This window comes from Odocoileus virginianus, chromosome 28 (genome assembly GCF_023699985.2).
Source record: "Odocoileus virginianus isolate 20LAN1187 ecotype Illinois chromosome 28, Ovbor_1.2, whole genome shotgun sequence".
In the NCBI taxonomy this organism is placed as follows: domain Eukaryota; kingdom Metazoa; phylum Chordata; class Mammalia; order Artiodactyla; family Cervidae; genus Odocoileus; species Odocoileus virginianus.
In genome coordinates, this window is record NC_069701.1 from 4,456,811 (window position 1) to 4,480,638 (window position 23,828).

General features: G+C 41.4%; 2 protein-coding genes and 1 pseudogene across 2 annotated transcripts; 2 read left to right on the forward strand and 1 right to left on the reverse strand.

Moving 5' to 3' along the window:
• Positions 1-12,060: 12,060 nt before the first annotated feature.
• Positions 12,061-14,132, forward strand: UBTFL1 (upstream binding transcription factor like 1). The gene is given in 4 exon segments (XM_020870306.2): positions 12,061-12,502; positions 12,504-12,579; positions 12,582-13,065; positions 13,067-14,132. Coding segments are annotated over 4 exon segments (1,095 nt in total). The 5' UTR covers positions 12,061-12,181; the 3' UTR covers positions 13,281-14,132.
• On the forward strand, positions 13,286-17,170 carry LOC139031840 (MAU2 chromatid cohesion factor homolog pseudogene; annotated as a pseudogene).
• A 588-nt stretch (positions 17,171-17,758) lies between these two features.
• Positions 17,759-23,828, reverse strand: LOC110122750 (tripartite motif-containing protein 43B-like). Its single transcript, XM_070457397.1, has 6 exons — positions 23,418-23,828; positions 22,454-22,549; positions 20,991-21,155; positions 20,283-20,305; positions 19,438-19,592; positions 17,759-18,376 (listed from the first exon to the last, which is right to left on the reverse strand). The coding sequence occupies exons 1-6, from the start codon at positions 23,826-23,828 to the stop codon at positions 17,877-17,879; spliced, it is 1,350 nt and encodes a 449-aa protein (XP_070313498.1). The 3' UTR covers positions 17,759-17,876.

Sequence of the window (23,828 nt, forward strand, 5' to 3'; positions counted from 1 at the left end):
TTCCTTTAGGAGGAATTCCCTGGTGGCTCAGATGATAAAGCATCTGCCGACAATGCAGGAGACCCAGGTTCAATCCCTAGGTTGGGAAGATCCCCTGGAGAAGGAAATGGCAACCCACTCCAGTACTCTTGCTTGGAGAAGTCCCATGGATGGAGGAGCCTGGTAGGCTACAGTCCATGGGGCCGCAAAGAGTGAACATGACTGAGCGACTTCACTTTCTTTCTTTCTTTTCCTTTAGGATGGACTGGTTCAATTTCCTTGCTGTCCAAGGGACTCCAAGAGTCTTCTCCAACAACAGTTCAAAACCATCAGTTCTTGATCTTAATTTCTACATCCCATGAATGGTCACTTTAATTTCTCATATTTATGCACAGTTACAAATGTCACTTTCCTATAGATACATTCATTATTGCTTGCTCCAAGTCAGAGGTTTCTGAAGAGTCATTCGCCAACACTCAAAACCAACTTCTTTTTTTTCTCAAATCATTTACTGCACTATCTCCTTATCTATTGCTAAACTTTCTCTCTAACACACACATATTACCACTTGCAATATATTTATATGAGTAGAGCAGGATACCCTTTTTAGGAGCTACACTAAATAGAAAACTAAACAGTACCTGGAAACTACTTTTTGAGTCCTTAAAATCTATGTAAATGACCAAGGAATTCATGGATAACAGACCTAAAATTAATCATCAAATTATTCCAAAAATATATAGCAAGACAAGATGGCAAAATGGTTTAATTTATAGAAAGGTTGAAAGAATGTAATACTTTAAAAAATTTGACAAATGAGATCATTACATACAAACAACCTCAGCTTGTTATAGGAAAGCTTGGCCTCTGAATACCTATGCCAAATCAAATCCCAGAGACAGAGTTTTGGGTGAAGCAGAAAAGGATAACTTTATTGCCTTGCTAGGCAAAGGGAGACATACCAGGCTTCTGCCTGAATAAACTATGTGCCTAAACCCCAGAGGATTTGATGAAGGTTTTTTATAACATTGGATCAAAGGTGGGGTCTGACAAAATTAGGGTGTGAGCAAAGCTTGTACTAATCTAACCTCCTCTCAGCTAGTCTGTCTCCTAATCTTGATGAGCTTCTCCAGTCCCTTTAATCTTACCTAGGTGGCTTTTGACTGTTCCTCCCTTGATTAGCAACTGTTTGAATCAGCCCTTTGAAACTCAGGGAACATGAGGCTGGCTTCATGCCTACAAGAAATGGAAGCACAGAAAAGCCTCCATCCTGGGGAGCAGTCCCCAACCTTTTCAGTGCTAGGGGCAGTTTCATGGCAGACAGTTTTTCATGGACTTGGGAGGGGGCATGGTGCAGGCGGTAAGGTGAGGGATGGGATGGGCAGACGACCTTTGCTTGCTCACCCGCTGCCTCCTGCAGCGTGGCCTGGCTCCTTCCAGCCCATGGACTGGTTCCGTCCATGCCTCAGGGTTGGGGACCACTGCTCTGATTCCTCTGAGGTCTGGGGAGGACCTGGGGTTAGCTATGCAAGGTTAAGGCAGAAGGTGCTTTTTGGTTCTGGGACCAGAGGACTGGGCTTCAGCAGGAGACCCAGCTGAGCAGATAACCAGAGTGTGTGATGAGTGTGGGTAATGTGGGCTGTAACCTTGAGGAAACTGCACGACCTGCAGTTCTCCTGACTTGAACTGGGTCGAATCAGTTCTCCCTGATTCGAACTGGGAATCGAAGCGGGGTCTCCCAACCAACTGAGCTATCAGGGAAGCCCTGTTTTGATGCTACTAGACTGAAAATCCCAAGAGGGTAGGGAAAATACTTTTTATTATTCCCACTATCTTATACATTCTTTGAACATAGAATACTATAAAAATGTGGTGAATGAATGAGTAAATAAGTGAATGAATGAAAGAGTGAATATAAACAATATTATTCTGGCATTAACAAAGTTTTCCAAAATGTAGCTAACATAATAGGGCTGAAAATAATAAAGCATAATGTCAACAAAAGGAAGTAATAAATTGATTTCCAGATTGATAGGCCAAGGAAATTCCATTATTTTGAAATTTGAAATGATTATATATACTATAATTTTATTCTACAGGTTTGATTTTGAGATTTCCTCAGGGATGGGCTTCCCTGATAGCTCAGTAAATAAAGAATCTGCCTGCAATGCAGGCGACCCCAGTTCTATTCCTGGGGTGGGAAGATCCACTGGAAAAGGGATAGGCTACCCACTGCAGTGTTCTTGGACTTCCCCGGTAGCTCAGCTGGTAAAGAATCTACCTGCAATGTGGGAGATCTGGGTTCAATCCCTGAGTTGGGAAGATCCCCTGGAAAAGGGAAAGGTAACCACTCCAGTATTCTGGCCTGGAGAATTCCATGGGGTTGCAAACAGTCTGACACGACTGAGCAACTTTCACTTTCAGGGATGGCAAATATATATTATGGAAGATAATGTTCCTAGTGGTAAGAAAATGGAAAACAGTACTTAGAAGGAGACAGTCAGGATTTTTATTTTTTAAGTTTTTACTGGAGTATAAATTTACAGTGTTGATTTGGAGTATTGGAGTATTGATTTACAGTGTCATGTAATTAAGTTTCAGGTACACAGTGAAGTGAATTGGTTATGCATATATCCACTCTTTTTTAGATTCTTTCCCCATATAGGTCATTACAGAATACTGGGTAGATTTCCCTGTGCTATCCAGTAGGTCCTTTTTAGGTGTCTATTTTATATATAGTAGTGTGTGTATGTTGATCCCAATAGCCAACTTTATCCCACAGATACACTTACCCCTGGTAACCATAGTTTTGTTTTCTATATCTATAACTCTACTTCTGTTTTGGAGACAAGTTCATTTGTACCCCTTTTTTAGATTCCACATATAAGTGATATATGATATTTGTCTTCCTTCAGACAGTCAGGATTTAAATAGGCATATATACAAAATCACTTACTGGGACTTTCTTGGTGGCAGTTTCTAAGACTGCACTCCCAATCCAGGGTGTCCAGATTTGATCCCTGGTCAGGGAACTAGATCCCATATGCCACAACTAAGACCCAGCACAGCCAAAGAAATAAATATTAAAAAAAGAATCCTTACTAAAGCTTTAGATGATATAAACATTACACATTGAAAAAACAAAACAGATTTGCTTTTGAAAGAATGATGCACATGACTGAGAATTCACATTTCTATAAACAAAATGATAACATGCCTCACAAGAAAGAAAAACAAAGGAAATGCTTTGGGATTTGGTTCTTGGGCTCCACAATCACTGCAGATGGTGACTGCAGCCATGAAATTAAAAGACGCTTGCTCCTTGGAAGGAAAGCTATGACAAACCTAGACAGCATATTAATATTCATTGGAAGGACTGTAGCTGAAGCTGAAGCTCCAATACTTTGGCCACCTGATGTGAAGAGCTGACTCATTGGAAAAGACCCTGATGCTGCAAAAGATTGAGGACAGGAGGAGAAGGGGATGACAGAGGATGAGATGGTTGGATGGCATCACTGACTCAATGGATATGAGTTTGAGCAAGCTCTGGGAGATAGTGAAGGACAGGGAAGACTGGTGTGATGCAGTCAGTGGGGTTGCAAACAGTTGGACACGACTGAGAAACTGAATAACAACAAGATGGTGTATTAAAAACCAAAGACATCGCTTTCCCTACAAAGGTTCATCTAGTCAAAGCTATGGTTTTTCCAGGAGTGAGGATGTGAGGATTGGACCATAAAGAAGGCTGAGTACCAAAGAATTGATGATGAACTGTGATGCTGGAGAAGATTCTTGAGAGTCCCTTGGACTGCAAAGAGATCCAACCAGTCAATTTTAAAGAGAATCAGTTCTGAATATTCATTGAAAGGACTGATGCTGAAGCTCCAACACTTTGACCATCTCATGCAAACAACTGATTCATTGGAAAATACCCTGCTGCTGGGAAAGATTGAAGGCAAAAGGAGAAGAGGGTAGCAGAGAATGAGATGGTTAGATATCATCACTGACTCAAAGGAAGGAATTTGAGCAAACTCTAGGAGATAGTGATGGATACGGAAGCTTGGTGTATTGCAGTCCAGTTGGAGATGGCTTAGCGACTGAATACCAACATGACCTTGGGATAAATGTGACTGAAATGTAAAAAAATTACACAATTTGTAATGTGTTAAATACCATGAAACTGGGAGTTCACTTCTTACATATATTTCAGGCAAGTGAAAATCTCTCAAACAAGTTAGAGGACAGGCTAACTTTCTCTAACAAACACTCCCAAACTTAAATGAATCGGAGTGTGTACTTCCCAGGTTCTCCTCCTGTCACCTTTTCTTTGATTTGTCGCTAGTGACTAAGAATTCAAGACTATGTTAAATATAGTTACTGTTATTAGATAATGAAAAGTGCAGAAAAATGTGATTTTTTTAACCCCACTTCTACTACTGATGTAAGTATGATTTTGGTCAAATTTCTTCATATCCCTTTGATTACAAAAAATTTTTTTTCTTTCCTTTTTAAATTTGACTACATTTCATGGCACTTCAGACCTTAGTTCCCCAACCGGGGATCCAAACACAGCCCCTGCATTGAAAGGTGGGGTCTCAACTACTAGGGAAGTCCCTTGTTTATTGTATGTTTAATAGAACATTTTTTAAGCATTTTATCTAAGTTTCGGTCCCTTTAATAGGATTTAATTTCCAGTCACCTAAAACAGTGGTCTTTTAGACTATGGAAACTTTCAAACTTTGGAGTGGGAGGGTGGCTCTGAATTCTACAAGCATGCCATTGTTTTAAAGGGAAGGGCTTGAGTTTATTGTTTTCTTACTAGAGAAAATAATAAAGGAAATTTCTTTTTTGAAAAGATAGGCATAAGATCTGCAAAAAAACTGGCAGGAGGGACAAGTTATTGCTATGTTGAAAGGAGATTAGTAGCAATTGTTCCCTTCAATCTCATTTTAGGAAAAACGGTCATTCATTCATTCTCTGTTTCTTTATCCCCAGCTACTAGGAAATCTTCCTTGATGAGTTTTTCTCCTCACTAAAAGTTCATTTCCAAAGATGCCTGGGAAACATCCACAACTAAATACTGTATTAACATAATCCTTTTAAGAAGAAAAATATTTATCTTCCTTCCATTTACAGAAAGAAAGCAGCCCAGTAAGAATCAAAGAAGGACATGGAGAAAAAATTTGCCTGATTTGTGTAGCTTCCTGGTTGGATGATCAACACAGTTTCTAGAGAGCTAGAATCCAGAAAAGCTTCTTACATGGAGTACGGGAAGGATTGCCTCCATATAAGTTCGCTAATCCAACAGCATTTCTCAACGATTTTGTACAAATATTGTTCTTCATCAACCAGGTAAGAAGATACCATAGAGTCTATTATTTCCCTCAACATCTTATCTTTGAACACAAATCTGTAATTCTGTGTATGTCAAAAGTGGGAATATTAGGAAATATGTGACTGGACTATATACTTTTTTTTGGTATTTCTTTTTTTCTTTTCATTTCATTTATTTATTTCACTGAGCTGGGTCTTGCTCTCTCTAGTTGTGGTGACTAGGGGCTACTCTAGTTGCAGTGGGCTGGCTTCTCAGAGCATGGGGTCTAGGTGCTGCGGCTTCAGTAATTGTGCTTCAGGGGCTTAGTTGCCCTGGGGTCTTCCTGGACCAGGGACAGGTTCTTTATCACTGCACCACCCCAGGGAAGTCCCTTTTTTGTATTTCTCTTTCATATTATTACTTATTTGATTCACTAGCTTCTGTATTGTTGCCTTGCATGCTTTAGATTTTACAGTTTTAAGAATCAACATATCTAAGCTATGTTATGGACCTTACTGTTGTTGAAAATTCAATTAACAATCAAGGGGAAAAAAAAGAGCATTTCACTCAAGCCAGGCTGAGGAGTATAACTCAGGAGACAGACTTGCAGAAGTTCTGAGAATTACTCTGCCTGTTAGAAGTGGAAGGCACAGTCACAAACCTTTCAAGACAAAGTAACAGACATTAAAACTATATATTGATATTTTATATAAAGTTCACCAAAGATATATAGTCCAGGTGAAAAATGAAAGTGTTAGTCACCCAGTCATGTCTGACTCTGCGATCCCATGGAATATAGCCTGCCAGGATTCTCTGTCCATGGAATCTCCAGTCAAGAATATTGGAGTGGGTTGCCATTCACTTCTCCAGGGGATCTTCCCAACCCAGGGACTGAACCCAGGTCTCCCACATTGCAGGCAGATCCTCTACCATCTGAGGGACAGTAGGAGAACCCCATTCTTTTAACACTAGAAGTGTAGCCCTTTAAAGAAGAGTGTTCTTTCCCAGCTCTGTATCAGGGTGTCATGATGACTTGCTGCTCATTTTGTGTGTTGTTACCTAGACTATGAGCATCCTGGTGGCTCAGAATCCACCTGCAATGTGGGAGACCTGGGGTTCGATCCCTGGATTGGGAAGATCCCTGGAGAAGGGAATGGCTACCCACTCCAGTGTTCTTGCCTAGAGAATTCCATGGACAGAGGCACTTTACAGGCTACAGTCTATGGGGTCCCAAAGAGTCAGACACGACTGGGGGACTGACACTTTCAAGAAGTTATATTACTAGCATTAGAAAAAAGGGAAAAGAAATTTCTTTATGGTCGGGTGGACACCCACATCTTTGAGGAGATCTGGTTAGTGTGGAATGCAGATGGACACTGCACACTAGGGAAGGAGGGAGCAGGCCCAGATAAACACTGGAAGAGAACTTTATGTTTAAATTTTCTCGTCATCACTAAAAATACAAATTTTATCATGAGCAATGTCTCATTTACTTTTTACACTGCAGTGGTTTCAATAGGGGGTGATTTTTCCTTCCAGAGGGCAATTGTTGATATGTGGATAAATGTTAGGTTGTCACAGTTGGATGTTATTATTATTTCATGGGTAGACACCATGGATTCTGTTAAGCAGCCTACAAGGCAGGGGAGAGCCCAACAAGAAAGAAATAAGCAGTTCCAAATGTCAGTTGTTCTGATTTTAGAAAATCCCTGAGCTAGAGAATCTTTAACATGGATTAGTAATAAGACTTTTAATTAGTCAGTTCCTGAAGAAACAGGCAATCAGTAAAAAGTCCTGAATAAATGGAAAGCTAAGACTTTAAAGAGAATTTTTTTTTTTTTTTTTTTTTTTGCCTAAGATTTATGTGAAATTCCTTGAAATCACTCTGGATTATTAAACTCACATCTACTAGCCAACAGTATTTTGACTTGAGATTTTGTCACTATGACTTGAGACTTTGCCTTTCAGTCTGTAAACATATTTTCAATACTGTGAATACCACATCTGAGTGCATTCTTGGGTTATTCTGTTGCTTATGTATTAACATTTGTTTTAAGTAGCAAGGGGCAGTTATGAACAACACAGACATCCTTCCTACTTTTATGAAGATTATAGTCAGGGAGCAAGGAATTGAGTAAAAGCTATAGGAATTCTAGTTACAATTTGGATCAGTGTAAGGGGGGGAAAGGAATGTACTAAAGGAATACATAATGAAGTATAAACTTAAGGCAGTGGCATAAGGGAGTGGCATCTGAAGACAGATTTGAAGGATAAATAGGGTGGGGTGGGTGGAGATCCTGAGGTGGGAGAGAGCTTTGATACTCTTCAGTACATGGCTGAAAAAGCCATTGAATCAAACAGAGCAAGAAAACAAAAGTATAATGAGGTAAGTAAGGTTGAACTGGCTTCCTTGGTGGCTCAGTGGTAAAGAATCCTGCCAATGAAGGAGACTTAGGTTTGATCCCCATGTCGGGGAAGATACCTTGGAGAAGGAAATGGCAGCCCACTTCAGTATTCTTGCCTGGGAAATCCCAAGGACACAGGAGTCTGACAGCTACAGTCAATGGAGTTGCAAAAGAGTTGAACACGACTAAATATCACCAACAAAGGCCTAAATATTCAGAGTTTTGTTAGACTCAAAAAGTATTTTAATCTTGACTATGTATTCATACTTCTTTGCTACTTTTGAAAAATTATCTATTGGTATAATAGTTTTTCTTTCTTATAAGGTCCCCTACAGATATCATCTTATGCACCATTTTCTTTTCAATACTATAATTTTGTTTCCTTCTCTTTCCCACCGCCATTTTTATAGATTACATCAGCTTGGACCTCCCAAGAGAATTGCGTGGAAGCGTGACAGTGGCTGTAAGTGAAAGTCGCTCAGTTGTGTCTGACTCTTCGTGACCCCCATGGACTGTAGCCTGCCAGGCTCCTCTCTCCATATAATTCTGTAGGCAAGAATACTGGAGTGGGTAACTGTTACCCTTCTCCAGGGGATCTTCCCAACCCAGGGATCAAACCCAGGTCTCCTGCATTGCAGGCAGATTCTTTACCATCTGAGACACCAGCAAAGTGATACTGACTATCCTTGATCTTATTTCTGGTTTTAAAGAGAATGCTTCTAGTGATTCCCCATTTACAATGACCTTAGTTATATTTATTTTATTTAGTTATATTTATTTTAATCTTATACTTTCTCAGATTTAATAATATTCCCTTTTATTCACACCTTTCTAAAAGTTTTTATTGTGACAATATGTCACATTGTTTTAGACTTCCTTTAGGTCTTAGGAAATTGTCAACATGTGTTTAGAATAATGTATTTGGTAACTATTGGATTTTGTTTCTGTTAATAAGGTTAATCTTGTTAACTGAGTAGTTCTATTCCTTAATGTCTTTACTGAAACTTTTTTCCATGCTTAATTTATCCATAAATGAGATATATGTTCATTGCTTTATATATATATATATATAATATAAACTGGGGTACACTGATTCATTGCCCTTGTTTCTATCAGTTTTTTAAGTGATTTTTCAGGTTTTTATTTATGTATTTATTTTTCGCTGAGTTGGATCTTCACTGTTGTTCACTGGCTCTTCTCTAGTTGCAAGGGGCAGGCTTCTCATTGCAGTGGCTTCTCTTGCTGTGGAGCACAGTCTCTGGAGCACGCCGGCTCCAGTAGTTGCAGTGCTAGGTCTCAGTAGTTTGGGCTCACAGGTTCTAGAGTACAGGCTCAATGTTGTGATCTCTGGGACTTGGGATCAAATCAGTGACCCCTGCGTTGCAAGGCGGATTCTTAACCACTGAACCACCAGGGAAGCCCTCTATCTTTTTTTTTTTTCATTCTAAGACTATCAGTTGTCTACATGTTTCTATTTCATATGTATTATTGAATATTTTTTATTGTGTATTCACTTTTCAAGACACACTAAATGTTTAATATTTTGTCTGATGGCAAATCAAAGCTGTTAATTTTCTCTCACTTTACCATCTTCTACTATTGTATTTTCAAGTTTTCTCTATCATGTACTAGTGTCTCTTATATATCACAAATATATATATACTTTCTTTCTGTTCAACATTAAAAACAAGAAAGCATTTCTTAACTGGTAAATTTAACCCATTTATGTTAATTTTAATTAACCTAAGTCTTTTTAGATTGGCTTCTTTGAGTCAGCAATAACATTTAAAATCTCTCCATGTCTACTGCTGGCTTAATAGCTTGTTCTATTTAGCACTGCATTATATATCATTGTTTTGATGTACCACAGTTTATCTGTTAACCTATCCTGAGGGGACTTCTTGATTTCTTTCAAATTTTGGCAATTATGAATAAAGTTGTTACATACCTACACGTGCAGGTATTTTTGTGGACCTAAGCTTTTGACTCATGGTGGGTAAACACCAAGAAGTATGATTGCTGGATTGAATGCTAACATTATGTTTTGTTTTCTAACTAAAGCCCCCATGGAGAAACTCTATGCCAAACTCTTTTTCCAAAGTGGCTGTACCATTTCCCATTCCCATCAGCAATGAATGAGAATTTATTTTTTCTGTGGCTCCATATCCTGCCAGCATTTGTTGTTGCCAGTGTTTTGCATTTTCATCATTTTAAGAAGTATGTAGTGGTATCTTATTGTTTTAATTTGACACAATGTTTGGTGATACATGCTGTTGAACATTTTTTTACATGCTACTTTCCATTGGTATATTGTGTATGGTTTAGTGACTGTTCAGGTCTTCTGCCACTTTTTAAATAAGTTTATTTTCATTTGAGTTCTGTTGAGTCTTAAGAATTCTTTGCGTTTTTTGAAAGTGGTGTGTTATATATGTTACTTTGCAAACACTTTCCCTCAGTCTTTGGTTTGTGTTTTCATCCTCTTAACAATGTCCTTTGCAGGGTAGACGTTTTTAAATTGTAATGCAATCTACCCTATGAATTATTTTTTTTTCATGTTTCAGGCATTACGTGTTAGGAGTCATCAACATACTCAAAGTTATCTACATTTTCTTCTCTGTTATCTTCTAAAGGGTTTTATAGTTTTACATTTAGCTCTATGATGTGTATGTGCATGTGTGTGTGCTTGGTCATGTCCAACTCTGACCTATGGACTGTTGCCCTCCAGAGTCCTCTGTCCATGGAATTTTCCAGGCAAGAATACTGGAGTGGGTTGGCATTTCTTCAACCAGGGGATCTTCCCAACCCACTGAACCCAGGTCTCCTGCATTGCAGGTGGATTCTTTACCACTGTGCCACCTGGGATGCCCCAGATCTATGATGTAGTTTAAGTTAATTTTTGTGAAAGGTGTAAGATCTGTGTTTAGATTTTTTTTTTTGGTATGTGCTATCTTTTTTTCCTGCACCGTTTGTAAAAAAACATGCATTTCCCTCCTCCTTTGTATTGGCTTAGTTCCTCTGAATTAAGCCAGTATACAATATAGACCTATATATATATATATAAACACCTATAAAATATAGACCTATATAAAAATATAGGCCTATATATATATATAAAGAGAGAGCAAATAGATATAATATACAAAAGAGTTAGACCACCCTAAAATTATTTAGTGATCACCTATTCATCAATCCCCCACCGTAAACCTCTGAAACCACTACCATCACCATGTGTGTTCAGGCGTGTCCAACTCTATGCAACCCCATGGACTGTAACCCGACAGGCTCCTCCGCCATGGAATTTTTCCAGGCAAGAATAATGGAGTGGGTTGCCATTTCCCCCTCCAGGGGATCTTCTTGACCTAGAGATCGAACTGGCATCTTTGCATCTCTTGGATTGGCAGGTGTATTTGATTCTTTACCACTGGTGCCACCTGGGAAGATCAAACTCCTGAAAATGACAAGTTATTTCACCATCTCCATACTTTTGTTTTTCTAGAATGTCTTACAGTTGGACTCATGAAATACATATTCTTCTCAGATTAGCTTCTTTCACTTAGTGATATGTATTCAGGTATACTCCATGTCTCTTTCTAGCTTCATCTCTCATTTCTTTTCAGCAGTGAATAATGTTCCATTGTCTGTAGGTAGTGTAGTTTCTTTATCCAGTCACCTATCTAAAGACATGTTGGTTGGTTTCAAGTTTTGAAAATTATGAACAAAACTGCTAAAGCATCTCTGTGCAGGTTTTTTTTTTTTTTTTTTTTTTTTTTACGAGTACAGGTTTTCAGCCAATTTGGTTAAATACAAAGAAACATGATTACTGAATAATATTAAGAGGATCTTTAGTTTTATAAGAAGGTTCCCTATTATTGTTCAGAATGCCTGCATCATTGTGCATTCCCATTAACAATGAATCAAACTTTCTGTTTTTCCAAATTCTCTCCAGGATTTGGTAATGTCACTGTTTGGGATTTTGGACATTCCAATACATGTACCATGGTATCTCATTGGTATTTTAAAGTCCTTTCCTTTTCAGGAATTTTAATTTTTTAAATTCTGTTTCATTTTCACTTATTATTCGCCCCCTGAGGTGGCAACCAGTCTTTTATTTTGTTCGTTTGTATGTAAAACAACCTGTGGTAAGACTGATTGGAAAGCATGTTGGGAAGGCGCCTGAGGATTTTTAATTATGCAAAAGAAGCTTCATAAGGTTCAATAAGAGTCTCAACTCAGAGGTTGGGCCAATTTTCATTTACATTCTTCAGGGTAAATGAAATGATAGAAGGACACATCTCAAGCAGGGTATGCTTCTCTCATGTATCGCATAGGAGAACTTTCCTTTTCTTTCTCCACAGGAAGATAGAATTGTACACTGTAAGACTTCAGAAATAACTCACCTGCTGAATCTTGAGAGTGAAGAAGTTGAAGATTCTGCTGAGGTGTCTGAACTGCTGGGACACATAAGTGTCCCAAAGACCTAGAAATGATGCTGGTTAAAAGTCAAGATGACTGGTCCAAAGAAGACATTGTGCAGTTACTGGAAAGTATGGAGGAAAGCATTCCACCCAATGACAGGCACACGTTCAAAACAACCCAGTCAGTGATAGATTGGGAAAAAGTAGCTTTTAAAGAATTTTTTTGGGAAAAATGTAAACTCAAATGGTTAGAGAGTTCCTATAACTTGAGAAAGCTTTGAACTTTGAAGGACCTAGTCCTGGAAGCTAAGGAAAATGTTAACAATCCTTCCAAAAGCAGAAGACACAAGAAACATCCTGATTTATTCAAGAAGCCTCTGACAGCTTACCTGCCACTTTTTTAAAGAGATGAGACCTCAGAACCTCCAACAACACCCCAAGATGAGCAACCAGGAGCTAACCAAGTTCCGTCTGAGGAATACAGGAAGCTGCCAGAAGAGCTCAAGCTGAAATACAGTCAAGATTTCCAGGAAGAGAAACAGGAGTTTCAGGAGAAAATGGCTCTGTTCAGAGAACAGCACCCTGATCTAGTACAGAACTCCAAGAAACCTGATGTCCCCAAAGGAAGTCAAAGCAAAGTGCCAAAGAAGTTTCAGGAAAATGTGCAAAAAGTGAAGTCTCCCCCAGAAAACCATTTACCCATGAAGTGGAAATTCCAGGGAGAGCCCAAGAAGCCCCCGATGAATGGCTATCACAAGTTCCACCAGGATCTCTGGTCGAGCAGGGAGCTGAAAGTGGTGCCCCCGAGGGAGCGCATGGTGGAGATCAGTAGACGCTGGCAGCGGGTCCCCCAAGACCAGAAGGAGCTTTATAAGAAGCAGGCGGAGGAACTGCAGACACAGTACAAGGTGGACCTTGATCTCTGGCTCAGGACTCTGTCTCCTGAAGAATACTGCTTACAGAGAGGCGACCTGTGCTAAGCGTAAGAACATGAGCGTGACGGGGGACCCAAACCCCAAGATTAGAAGGATGGATCTGCAGTCCCCATCATCAGGGAATCTGCAAGGAAGGCTTAGAGAGGACCCAGGGCTTCAGGCTGCAGAGTTAGCATCATCAGACACAATTGGAGAACATTCTCCTGCCTCAGGGAGATCAGAAGGAAAATGAGGAAGATGCAGAGGAGGATGCCACTAACTCCTCAGGCCAGTGCAGAGAAGATGAAGACTGTGAATTTGAAAGCAGTGGGGATGAAGATGAAGATTGTGATGGTGAGAGCACTGTCTCTAACTCACCTTTCTAAGGGGACTCCTCTGACTCAGACTCCAAAATTCATTTTTTATCCCTTAAATGGTGGAACAGAGGACTTTCCAGCAAAACTCTAGGGAATCTATGTCAAAGGGAGTGTGGAGTCTCCTCTTTGCCTGTTTCCCTCCCTCTTTTCCTTCCTTCCTTCTTTGTCTCTTTCCTTTCCCTTCCTCCTCCATCTAAAGGAGGATAGGTTGGGAAGAAGAGAACTTGAGAAGCATTTACTGCATCAAGTCATATACATGAGAGGAAGGGACACTGCTGGGAGAATAACTGTAAATATGAACTAGCGTTGCTCCAACCTCCAATACCACCCATCCCTCCTCCTGCAAACCAGGATATATTTGAAAATCTGTTTAACATTAATGCCTTCTCATTATTCTTTCTTTTTTTTCCCCTAAAAGTTCCTGGCTTTTTTTGTTTGTTTGTTTTCATGAAAACTTGCATTTACTAAATAGTTGCATCTTTTATATATGCAAAAATAGGTTTGAGTGTTAATTTTGTTGCTAGAAATCTTAGAGGTTTATTTTATTGTTCATAACTGTGTTTCTCAGTAAACAATTATAATACCAGAAATAATGATAATATTTACACTTGTTATACCTGAAATTTATTTCACACTGTGTCTTGCCATATGTCTAAAACGATGTTTATAGTGAAGCTATGTTATTGTCCTGATTGTGACTTTAAAGCTGATGCTTCAAAGCATTAAGGCAGGGTTTCCACTGATGATGCCTGGAGGCTGAGTAGTGGTACCTGGAGCTCTTGGGCTTCAAGGAGCACTTCAGCCCTGTGCATGCACTGCTGGAAGACCATGTTCTCCTTCAAGCCACTGCAGCCCACTGAAGCCCAAACGCACCTGCAGCTTGGCTCCCTGCTGTGTCTTCACACTGAGAACAGGGAGCAGGCAGGTAGCCACCTGGAGACGGCAGGCTGGCGTCGCAGCGAAACCCGCTGTTTCAAAGATGCTGAATCCGAAGCAGCAAGGCTTTGGTCTGAATTATGCTGTCAAGAGACGTCCGTTGATTCAAGAAAGTCGCTGCTGTGAGAAGCAATCTAGATCTCACAGCAGACCCTGTCCTGGCACTGAAGCTTGGTCTTCCAGGTAACACGACTGCGCACACTTGAGAAGGACCCCATGTCAGCCTGCTACCTCCTGCGTGTGGGGCCGCGAACGCCCGGGTGGTGGGATCTGAGTACACACGGGTGCTGTTCCTGCTCAGCAAGGGATGCGGCTGCTGTTGCAGGAAGCCCACCCACTGTTGACCCTCGGTGGACAGATGGTAGAGCACCCTCAAGATAAACCCACTCAGAAAGGCTCTGTGTATCTTCTTCCTGGTGCTCCAGGTAGGTGCTCCTGATGCCAGGCAGGTAAAGAGCATGAAGCAGCAACAGCAGTGCATCTAGACCATCACCACACTGTGCTCGAAGAGATCCTGCTGATCCTGCAGATCCAGCAAACCCGCCGACCTCTTCCACCCGTTTCCCAAGGAGCACGCATGCGCACTTGTCATGTGGAAACTGTGATGCACTCCATGCAAGCCAGCTCCCGGGAGAAGGCGCAGAAGCACACAGACTTGTCCTCTTGCGGCTGGAGAAGCTTAAGATGCTCGATTGCAGCCCGTCCTGTCCTCCTTCCAAAGAATCCTGCATGAGTACCCCGGCACGTGCAGGCTAGGCAGAGGATACGGGCCGCTGGGCTGCAGGAGATCTCCCAGGTCTGTTGGCTGCGCCGGCAATGGCCTTCCCAGCCTCCTAGCCACACAGCTCAGCTGCGTACCCTGCCGGGCCTGGCCTGTGTCTCTGCCAACGGCGTGGATAGTGCTGAAGCCCAGTTCACCACAGCTTTGAGGCTCCCCAGTGACTGGGAGCTGTGGGCCTTCATCGTCACCAACCTGGTGAGCGGGTATATAAAGGAGGGAAACAGACCCCCAGAGGGAACCGAACAGTTCGCTGGAGAGGGTCAGTCCAGACCACAGCCTGGCTGCCAGCGCCTACTACCTCTGAGTGTGTGGCTTTTCTACCTGTGTGTGCTCTTCTCCTTCCTCCAGAGCCGATACAAGGAGGTCAGACACGCTCTGCATCATGTTTATCTATGTTTAAGCCTTTCTTTGCTTCTAGGGCACTTTGTATGTAGAGCAGATTAAATAAGAACCTTAACAGTTAGCACCTGTCTTGATATGAAAGTGCTTGTGGTGACCATTCTGTTATCTGCATACGTACATGTAAAGCTAGGGATAAGCTCTCAAGTGTACAGTTAGAAGTTCAGGCTCTGCCTGTGTGCTCAGACACTCAGTTGTGTCCAACTCTTTGTGACCCTGTGGACTGTAGCCCGTGAGGATCCTCTGGAATTTTTCAGGAAGAATACTGGACTGGGTTGCTTTTTCCTCTTCCAGTTGACCTTCCCGATCCAGGGATCGAACCCATGTCTCCTGCATTGGCAAGTGGATTCTTTACCACTCAGCCACCTGGGAAGCCCCCCCCCAAATTCAGTACTTGATATTTAATATTCCACTCTAGCTTCACGGAGGCCAACCCAAGTGTACATGCATGCGTGCATTTGTGTGAACTTTGAGCCTTTTCTTCACCTTTCAGTTATGTAAAGCTGTCGTAAATACCATCCGATGAGTCCCAGTTCAGTGCCTCACAGTTTTTTAATCATAAGAATTTCAAACAGACAGCAAGCAAGCCCCCAGGGAGCCATTACAGCTAGTCTCATACAGCTAAAGTGAGGCGAAAGTCGCTCAGTCGTGTCTGACTCTTTGCGACCCTGTGGACTGCAGCACGCCAGGCTTCCCTATCCTTCACTATCTCCTGGAGTTTGCTCAAATTCATGTCCATTGAGTCACGTTTGGAAAGCTGTCTTTTAATGGGTTTGTAATGTCTTATGTTTTTAGCAGACTGTATCTGCAGCTGGTGCTTTTAATTAGGGAAAAAAATTATAAATACAAAACATTGTTTAAAAGATATAACCATAGAACACAACTTCTCACTTGTGGATTTTTTTCTGTGTATTCCAAGTATGATAACTTGAAGCAGCCACTGAAAAAATAAAATGAAGTACTCCCCACCACCCCCATCCCGCCCCGATTCTTGTAGGTGCTTTTGGTGTTGTGGTCAATAGAAAAACACACTTTCATTCTCATGGCTATGAGGTAATATCTGTACTTAAATGAATTCTAAATGGTTGAAATGCTGAATGTATTTGGAAAACCATGCTGCAAATTATATAATTTGCTTCTCTGCTCAATATGAAATTTGTAAAATTAGCACCAAAGACATGATTCTTTTTATTTCAAATAGCAGGTAATATAGGAGACTCTAGCTACTAAGATGTAGTAAGATTTATTGAAGAAGAAAAGTTAAAATTTTACGTAACCTCCTTCTCCTTCTGCCTCTGTAACTCAGCTGGCTACTTGCAAAGTCTAGATGACGTAGGTCACATAGTCTTAGAAAGTGGGGACATGCAATACTAGGAATTAGAGTTTATCTCACTCACCCTTGTCCTGCTCTTTGCAGTCATCCAACCCCTGCAACCCTGCTTAATCATGCCTGTCCAGGTCAGACATCCCCCTCCCCATGTTGACCATTATTCCCGTGCATGAAACCCCTAGTTTAAACCAGCCTATTAACAGCTAGTGTTGCCCACTACAGTCTGTCTATAAAAACTCTGTAATCCCTTTGTTTGGGGCTCAGAGCTTGAGTGTTAACTCCTCTGGACCCGCCGGCCTAATAAACCTGATTCTCCAACTCTCCCAGTGTGGTGCTTGGTTTCTCGAGTGCTGGTTTCAGCAACATTTCAACATGAGCTAGAGAGTAAGTTTAAGTAACCAGTACTGAAAAACTTATCAATATATATTTAGAAAGTATCTTAACTTTTACTGTAAAACTCCTTTCCAATCAGGAGTATTTATTTCTTACTTTCTCCAGTGCCCCTCATGAAGCACTTTCTTTTTATTATTGTACAAAAAAAGGACCTGCTAATTCTGGATTGCCTGAAAGAAATGCTTATCCCAGTCTCCAGGGTCATTAGAGATTTCCCTGCAAATCGGTTTTCTCCTGGAAGGTGAATAGATGTGTAGGACAGAGTAGTTTGTGAGGAAGGAGGAGAAGGTTGGAGGCTGACCTGGATCTGGTTAGGGACCAGGTCTGTCCATGTTGTTTAAGCCCTGGCAGGCAGGAAATGGGAAGTACAAGGTCATATTTTGTTGAGTCCAGCAAGCTCACAACACAGGTGAATATATTTCATATATTCCAGACAAATGGCTATAAAGGAAAATTTCACTGTCAAGATGATAGTAGAAACCAACAAAAGTTTGCAGTTGACACCTGCTTTATAACATAGCAGTAAAAATGAGGGTCCATTACAGTAGAAAGAGCCTAAAGACAATGAAGTATTCTTTTGCAGCTCCCTCAGAGGAGTCCTGAGCATCCCATCTGGGCCATGACTCAGCCTCCTCACCTGTGGCCAGTGCAGATGAAGGGCCTGACAGGGAAAGTGCACACGCCATCATCGTATCTCCAAAGGAGGGAGTGCTTGGCAACATCCACAAAACTAATACTCCCACTGTCACAATCAAGGAACACCCCAACCCTGCCCAGAGGTCTCTCTATGTACAGAGGCGTGGTGGGGGCGGTGGTCCAGAGTTGGTAATGGTCATCCTGCTTCACACACAGAAGGAGAAACTTGTCCCTGTTGGACTCGTCCAGTATGCTGTCGTCCTTCCTTATCCAGGAATCCTTACAGATGCCTACAGCCCAGTCCCAAGAGCTGTCCACGAGCATCTCCCAGTACTGTTTGCCAGAGGTGAAGCTCTGGGCTCCCCATGCAGCAAAATACTTGGATGTTCCACCATCCAAAGATGCATGGAGGCTGGGATGTTCATACGTCAGACGTCTTGCATCATCGAACAGCCTGATGTGCTGACTGCTTACTTCATTATTGAATGAAAAGTTGACTGTGGAGAGATGAGAAAAAATGCCAGTCAAAATTAATATTAAAATAAAATGATCTATGAGAGAAGAGGGTTTATCTAGAGTCTGGGTGAAAAGTCTTAAGGTTATTGGAAATGTAGTTTTAACTGGAAAACATTGAATTCAAAGATTGCCAGGATATCTGCCAAGGAAATAGATTATTAGTTACCATGGAAAAAAAATGCTTAAAAGCTCAGAGATTATAAACAATAGGGAGGTCATGTCTACTTCTGGCTGGGTACTTTTTATTACATCTAAAAGACTGGACAACAGGCGTTGATCATCTCCAAGACCATGACAGTATGTCTTACCTCCACTTCCATTACTCCTGCTCAAGGGAAAAAAAAATACCTTGTAGAATAGAGAATTGGTGATCATTCTTCCATTTCAGTTAAATTAGCAAATGAACATTGAGGAAACAAAACCTAAGGATGGTTTCTTATAAGTGATTTCCTTATAGGCTTTTTTCTGCTTTTGATCTGCGGTTCCAGCCTGAGGTCTAGTCTTCCACTTCCTGACAAGTCACCCTCCAGGATGAGGTTTATCATGGAGCTCTGTGGGGCCCATCCACCAACCATTTGCTTCCCTGTGGTTTCCATACTTTTTTGAGGCTTATATGTTTTTTCAGATTATATCAATGGGAAAACATATCATACATTCAATTGCTAAGAAACTTCCTCTATGTAACTGCACTTAGACTCTGAAACTGGAATATCCTGGATTAATAACCAATTTTCAGTGAACAACTGACATGGTACACGATGATATTTCTAGGGACCCAGGAGCCATTTTTGGAGTATGTCCTTTTCTTCATCAAACAGATTATTCAAATTTATAAGTAACTGATGAGGCATGAATCGCATCACCCCTGCACCAGCCTGTGTATCCTATAGAGGATTTTAGTGACTCTGTGACCACACATGTCTGTACGCGCCTATTTGCAGGCTGTTCTGCACAGGCTGAGAGATGAAGAGGGAAAGACTGTCTGCAGAAACCAACACTGAGGGACCCTGCAGGGAAGACACACCGGTGGGGTGCCACTCACCCCGGAAGCGGTGGAGCCAGTCCATCAGCCCGGCCATGGGTCGCGCGGGGAGTTCTGGGAGCAGACACTGAGGCTCCGTGCAGCTGTGCCGACTCACTCCTGTAAGAGGAAGATGCGGTTCATCCTTCTGCTCCCCAGGGATTCTTGAACACAGCCTTTACGATAAGACAGCATCCTTCGGCTCAACACTCCATCTAAATCCTTTTCCCCACAAGCATGGGATAGGATCAGGCTCTTCTTGGGACATTTTTTTCTCATTTTTCTCATGGTCTGTTTTCACCCCCTATCCCCAGAGGTACTTACTTTTCTCACCTAATGCCTGGAAATACTAGTCCTTGAGCTTCAACATGTTTATGATCTTGAAATTTTAAATCAGTAAAAACTGGCCTTTTGGAAAAGTCTGCATTGGGCATGGCAACACTTACCTCCCTCAGTCACAGGAGCAAAATATGCTATTAATTACTTCCATTCAAGTGTAACAGGAAATTATATTCAACAAAACAGACACGGATATGTGTGTGTTAAGTTGCGTCCAATTCTCTGTGACCCTATGGACTGTAGCCTGCCAGGCTTCTCTGTCCATGGGATTCTCCAGGCAAGAATACTGGAGTGGGTTGCCATGCCTCTTTTAGGGGATCTTCCCAACTCAGGGATCGAGCCTGCATCTCTTGTGTCTCCTGCATTGGCAGGCGGGTTCTTTACCACTAAGGGAAGCCCCATAGATACATATACACACAAGTAATGTAGTATTGTCTGACATGCTACGTGTTCCCTTTGCTAAATGCAGCTTGATCTCTTACACAGCCTTCACAGTGCCATCATCAGCATCACAAGATCAGACTTACCATTTGAGTTTGTCTCCCAATTCCTGTCAAACATAAAATAAGGAAACATAAGACTAGACTTCTTCATAAATAGCCAACCAGTATTTGGGTTAGGAAAACTTCAGAAAAGTTCTTATCACCACCATGAGAAAACAGTTGGGAAACCCATTGTCTTTTTTCTCCCCAAAGGAAATTGGCACAGCTTGTTGAGAGAATCCAAATTCTAGATAAATTAAGAAATTCGGAGGGAGAAGAAGAGAGAGAAAGTACAAGGGTAGTGATTGGACAACCCTCAGCTCTCTGTAAATTGATGTTTCCTAGGGCTTGTCCTAAAAGCTTAATATGCCCCAAACTAAAGGCAACTCAAACCTGGGATATTCCAACAGGAGGTGAAAATTTATGAATGTATCTAAAATTTCTCCCATTGCCCAATTGGAGATCAAAACATTGAATGGCAGTACAAAAGTTGTTCCTTTCTGGTTTTTACAGAATCAATTTACAAAGGAAGATTTTGAGAAGGGAATATTCCCTGAGGAGTCTCCATCATCACAATTCTGCAAAGCTTGCTCAATCATGATTTGCATGAGTTGCACTTTCTCTATAATATTTCCCACTAGGAGAGACTCCAACCTTAGGATGCAAGAGATGAAAGAATAGACCCCTGGTACCATCTAATGGGCATCGAAGGTGTGAGCTTCAGATAATACATTTTCAGCCCTCGGTCCTTACCTGGAGCAGCTCCACATTTGGTTTATAGGACATTTTCTTGAATTCTGTGTATATTATTTTGAGATCTGTCTTCTTTCCACTCAGTTCCTTTTGTCTCTTTCTGATTTGCTTATAAATCTTTTGGCCTTCTTTTGTAATAAACCCTTTGTAGTAATTTTCTCCCTCCTGAAGAATTGGAGTTAACATCTGATAAGTTTTCCTAATCATGTTCTCCATGTCCATTCACGTAAAACTGTTGGGAGAGGGGTTTCAACAGCATTTAGTTTGCTCTGACTCATTCTGTCTACCAAGAAGCTACATCCAACTTAAAGTCATATCTTCCCTCTTCTCAGAAATAATCTTCCCTTATTTTCCATGATTTTTGACTAGGTCAAGACTCAAACCCACCCTTTTCTCAAATAACTTCCATCCATTTCATACAGATGTTTCTGAAACATCTGAAGAAAATCTTTTCATGGGTCATTTCTTTCATATGCCTCCTATCAAATCCGAAAGACCCGTGCAAGCAATTGAAATCTATGGGTAATTCATGCATCATGTGCAGTATCCTGATTTCAATGTTAAGATGTAAACTGATGTCTCATCTCAAACCTCCCAAACTCCCTAGCCTGACTTCTCTCTGAGCAGCTATGTTCCATTTTACCCTCGGGGTTGGTATCCTAAGGAAAGATCTTCAGATTTTCATCTACTGCCCTCAAACAGATGCTCATCCTCACAGTCCTTTCTTTCTGCCCTCCTTTTCTCTACAAACAGGTTCTGTAAGGTCACAGGTTCCTACCCACATTGTTTAGAAGGGCATTCATCCTCATTCATTGCATATTCCTTCCCAATATTGATGAATTCACTCTCTCACTCTTTATCTGTTTCTCTTTATTCCTTTCCCTCCTGAGGTTTTTCTTTAACATGTCACATTTTCTGCTTACTCGCTAGATAGTGAGCTGTCACTCTTCACCATGATAGTTACACTGCAGTTCAATTTCCTTTGTATCCACCTGAGCTCATGCACTAATCCGATTGAAAATACCTGTGTTTCTCAATAATATGTCCCTTACTTTCTAGAATGTATGACTTACACAGAAATCTGTGCCTGAAATAACCCAGGAATTTTTAAATGCCCCTTGATCTTCAGAATGAGAACTGATCTTAAACCTGAGAAGCTTCCCCTGAGATCCTGAGTCCCGGGTGTGGAGTTGTCCACGTCCCATCCGGTGCCTCCTCTTAGCACTTGTGCCACATGCTTCTAATGGATCTTCTGCTGTAGTTCCTGATCCATTAGATTCCAAAAAGCCCAAGAGGCTTGGGAATGTAGGTTGAAATGGTACATGGAATATTATTCTAAATAGTGTTCAACCCATTCTCTGAAATTTTTAGCACATGATTATCTCACCTCAATCTATTAAGGGGCAAGTTTCTAGCATGTATGCCTCGAACTTTTTCAAAGAGAGATGCATTCTCCTATTTACCATCCAAGCATCAGCTCGTTCGTCACATTTTTTGAGGTTTCTTTCAACATCTTGTATCTTTTCCCATAAAGATCTCATTTGGTTTGCCAACTTCTCCTGTAAAAGAATTAAATTTTAGTGCCAGAAAAGAATGAGGTTTCAGACTTCAAATGAGGGAGTGTACTAGGGAATGTCAGATACAGGAACTGGAGGAAGATTAGCAAGGCCATGACAGATCACCACATTTCCCTGTTCTTCCTCACTAATGTTCAATTTCAGGAGATTCCGCACCACAGAACCACACCCAGGGAATCATCCGTTTAGGGAAAGGAACAGTTTTGTTGAAGATAGCTAATTTTCAGATATTGTGGCATCTTGTATCAGAGTGTGATTCTAGTGATGCTTGTCCCCTGTTAAATCCAACATACGTGTATCTCCCTTCTTTGTCCAGGGTTAGGGAGCCAGGATCCAATGGAAAAGACTTTTTAGGCTTGTAGATCTTAGAGTCAAAGACTTTTTCTCAAACTGAAGGCTTTACAGAGCCTTGAGCATAATAATGTGTCCTCCAAATAATCATGGGAGCTACCCAGTGGCTCAGCAATAAAGCATCCACATGCCAATGCAGGAGATGTGGGCTCAAGCCCTGCGTCAGGCAGATCCCCTGGAGAAGGAAATGGCAACCCACTCCAGTATTCTTGCCTGGGAAATGCCATGGACTGAGGAGCCTTGTGGGCTACAGTCCATGAGGTCACAAAGAGTCAGATATGACTTTACAACAAATTGACTTCATAACCCTCAGTGGATACAAGTTCCATAAAGGCAGGTGAACTATGGTATTTTCTTCACAACTTTATCACTGCTAACTAGATTTGTGCTGGCACTCAGTAAAGAGAAGGTTTAATCATCATCATGATCATAATATCCTTTCAGTCTCTTAGCTGTACCACCCCCAAGCTTCCTAAGTGCCCTCAGAGGCATCACTCACCCAGGATTCCTCAGCAGCCTCTTCAGCGGGACAATGTCTGTGAGTCTTGTGCTCCTGACCTTGACAGCAGACCAAACAGAGCAAGCTCTTGTCAGCTTCACAGAAGATCGTCTTTGTCTGCTTGTGGGTCCCACACAGGTGTTCCTCACACTTCAGGAATTGCCTGAGATTGGCTTTTCTGACAGTGGACACCAGATTCTTCAGAAGAAAATTGGTTTTGAAGTTTGTCTGTTCTGATCGTTGTCTGCACACCGGACAACTGGCAGGGGCTTCAGCTTGTTCCCAGAAAAGACAAAGACAGGACCTACAGAAGCTGTGCCCACAGCCTATGGTGACTGGATCTAGAAGGAAATTCAGGCAGACAAGGCATGTGAGCTCCTTCTGGAAGGCTTCTGGGATTTCTGAGTCCAT

Bases quoted from the DNA above. Each gene is read 5' to 3' on its own strand.
- LOC110122750 (XM_070457397.1), bottom strand. From the start codon at position 23,828: ATGGACTCAGAAATCCCAGAAGCCTTCCAGAAGGAGCTCACATGCCTT. The intron at 19,593-20,282 runs GTAAGTCTGATC...CTTATCGTAAAG, and splicing joins TTGGGAGACAAACTCAAATG to GCTGTGTTCAAGAATCCCTG. The intron at 18,377-19,437 runs GTGAGTGGCACC...ATCTCTCCACAG, and splicing joins CTGGCTCCACCGCTTCCGGG to TCAACTTTTCATTCAATAAT.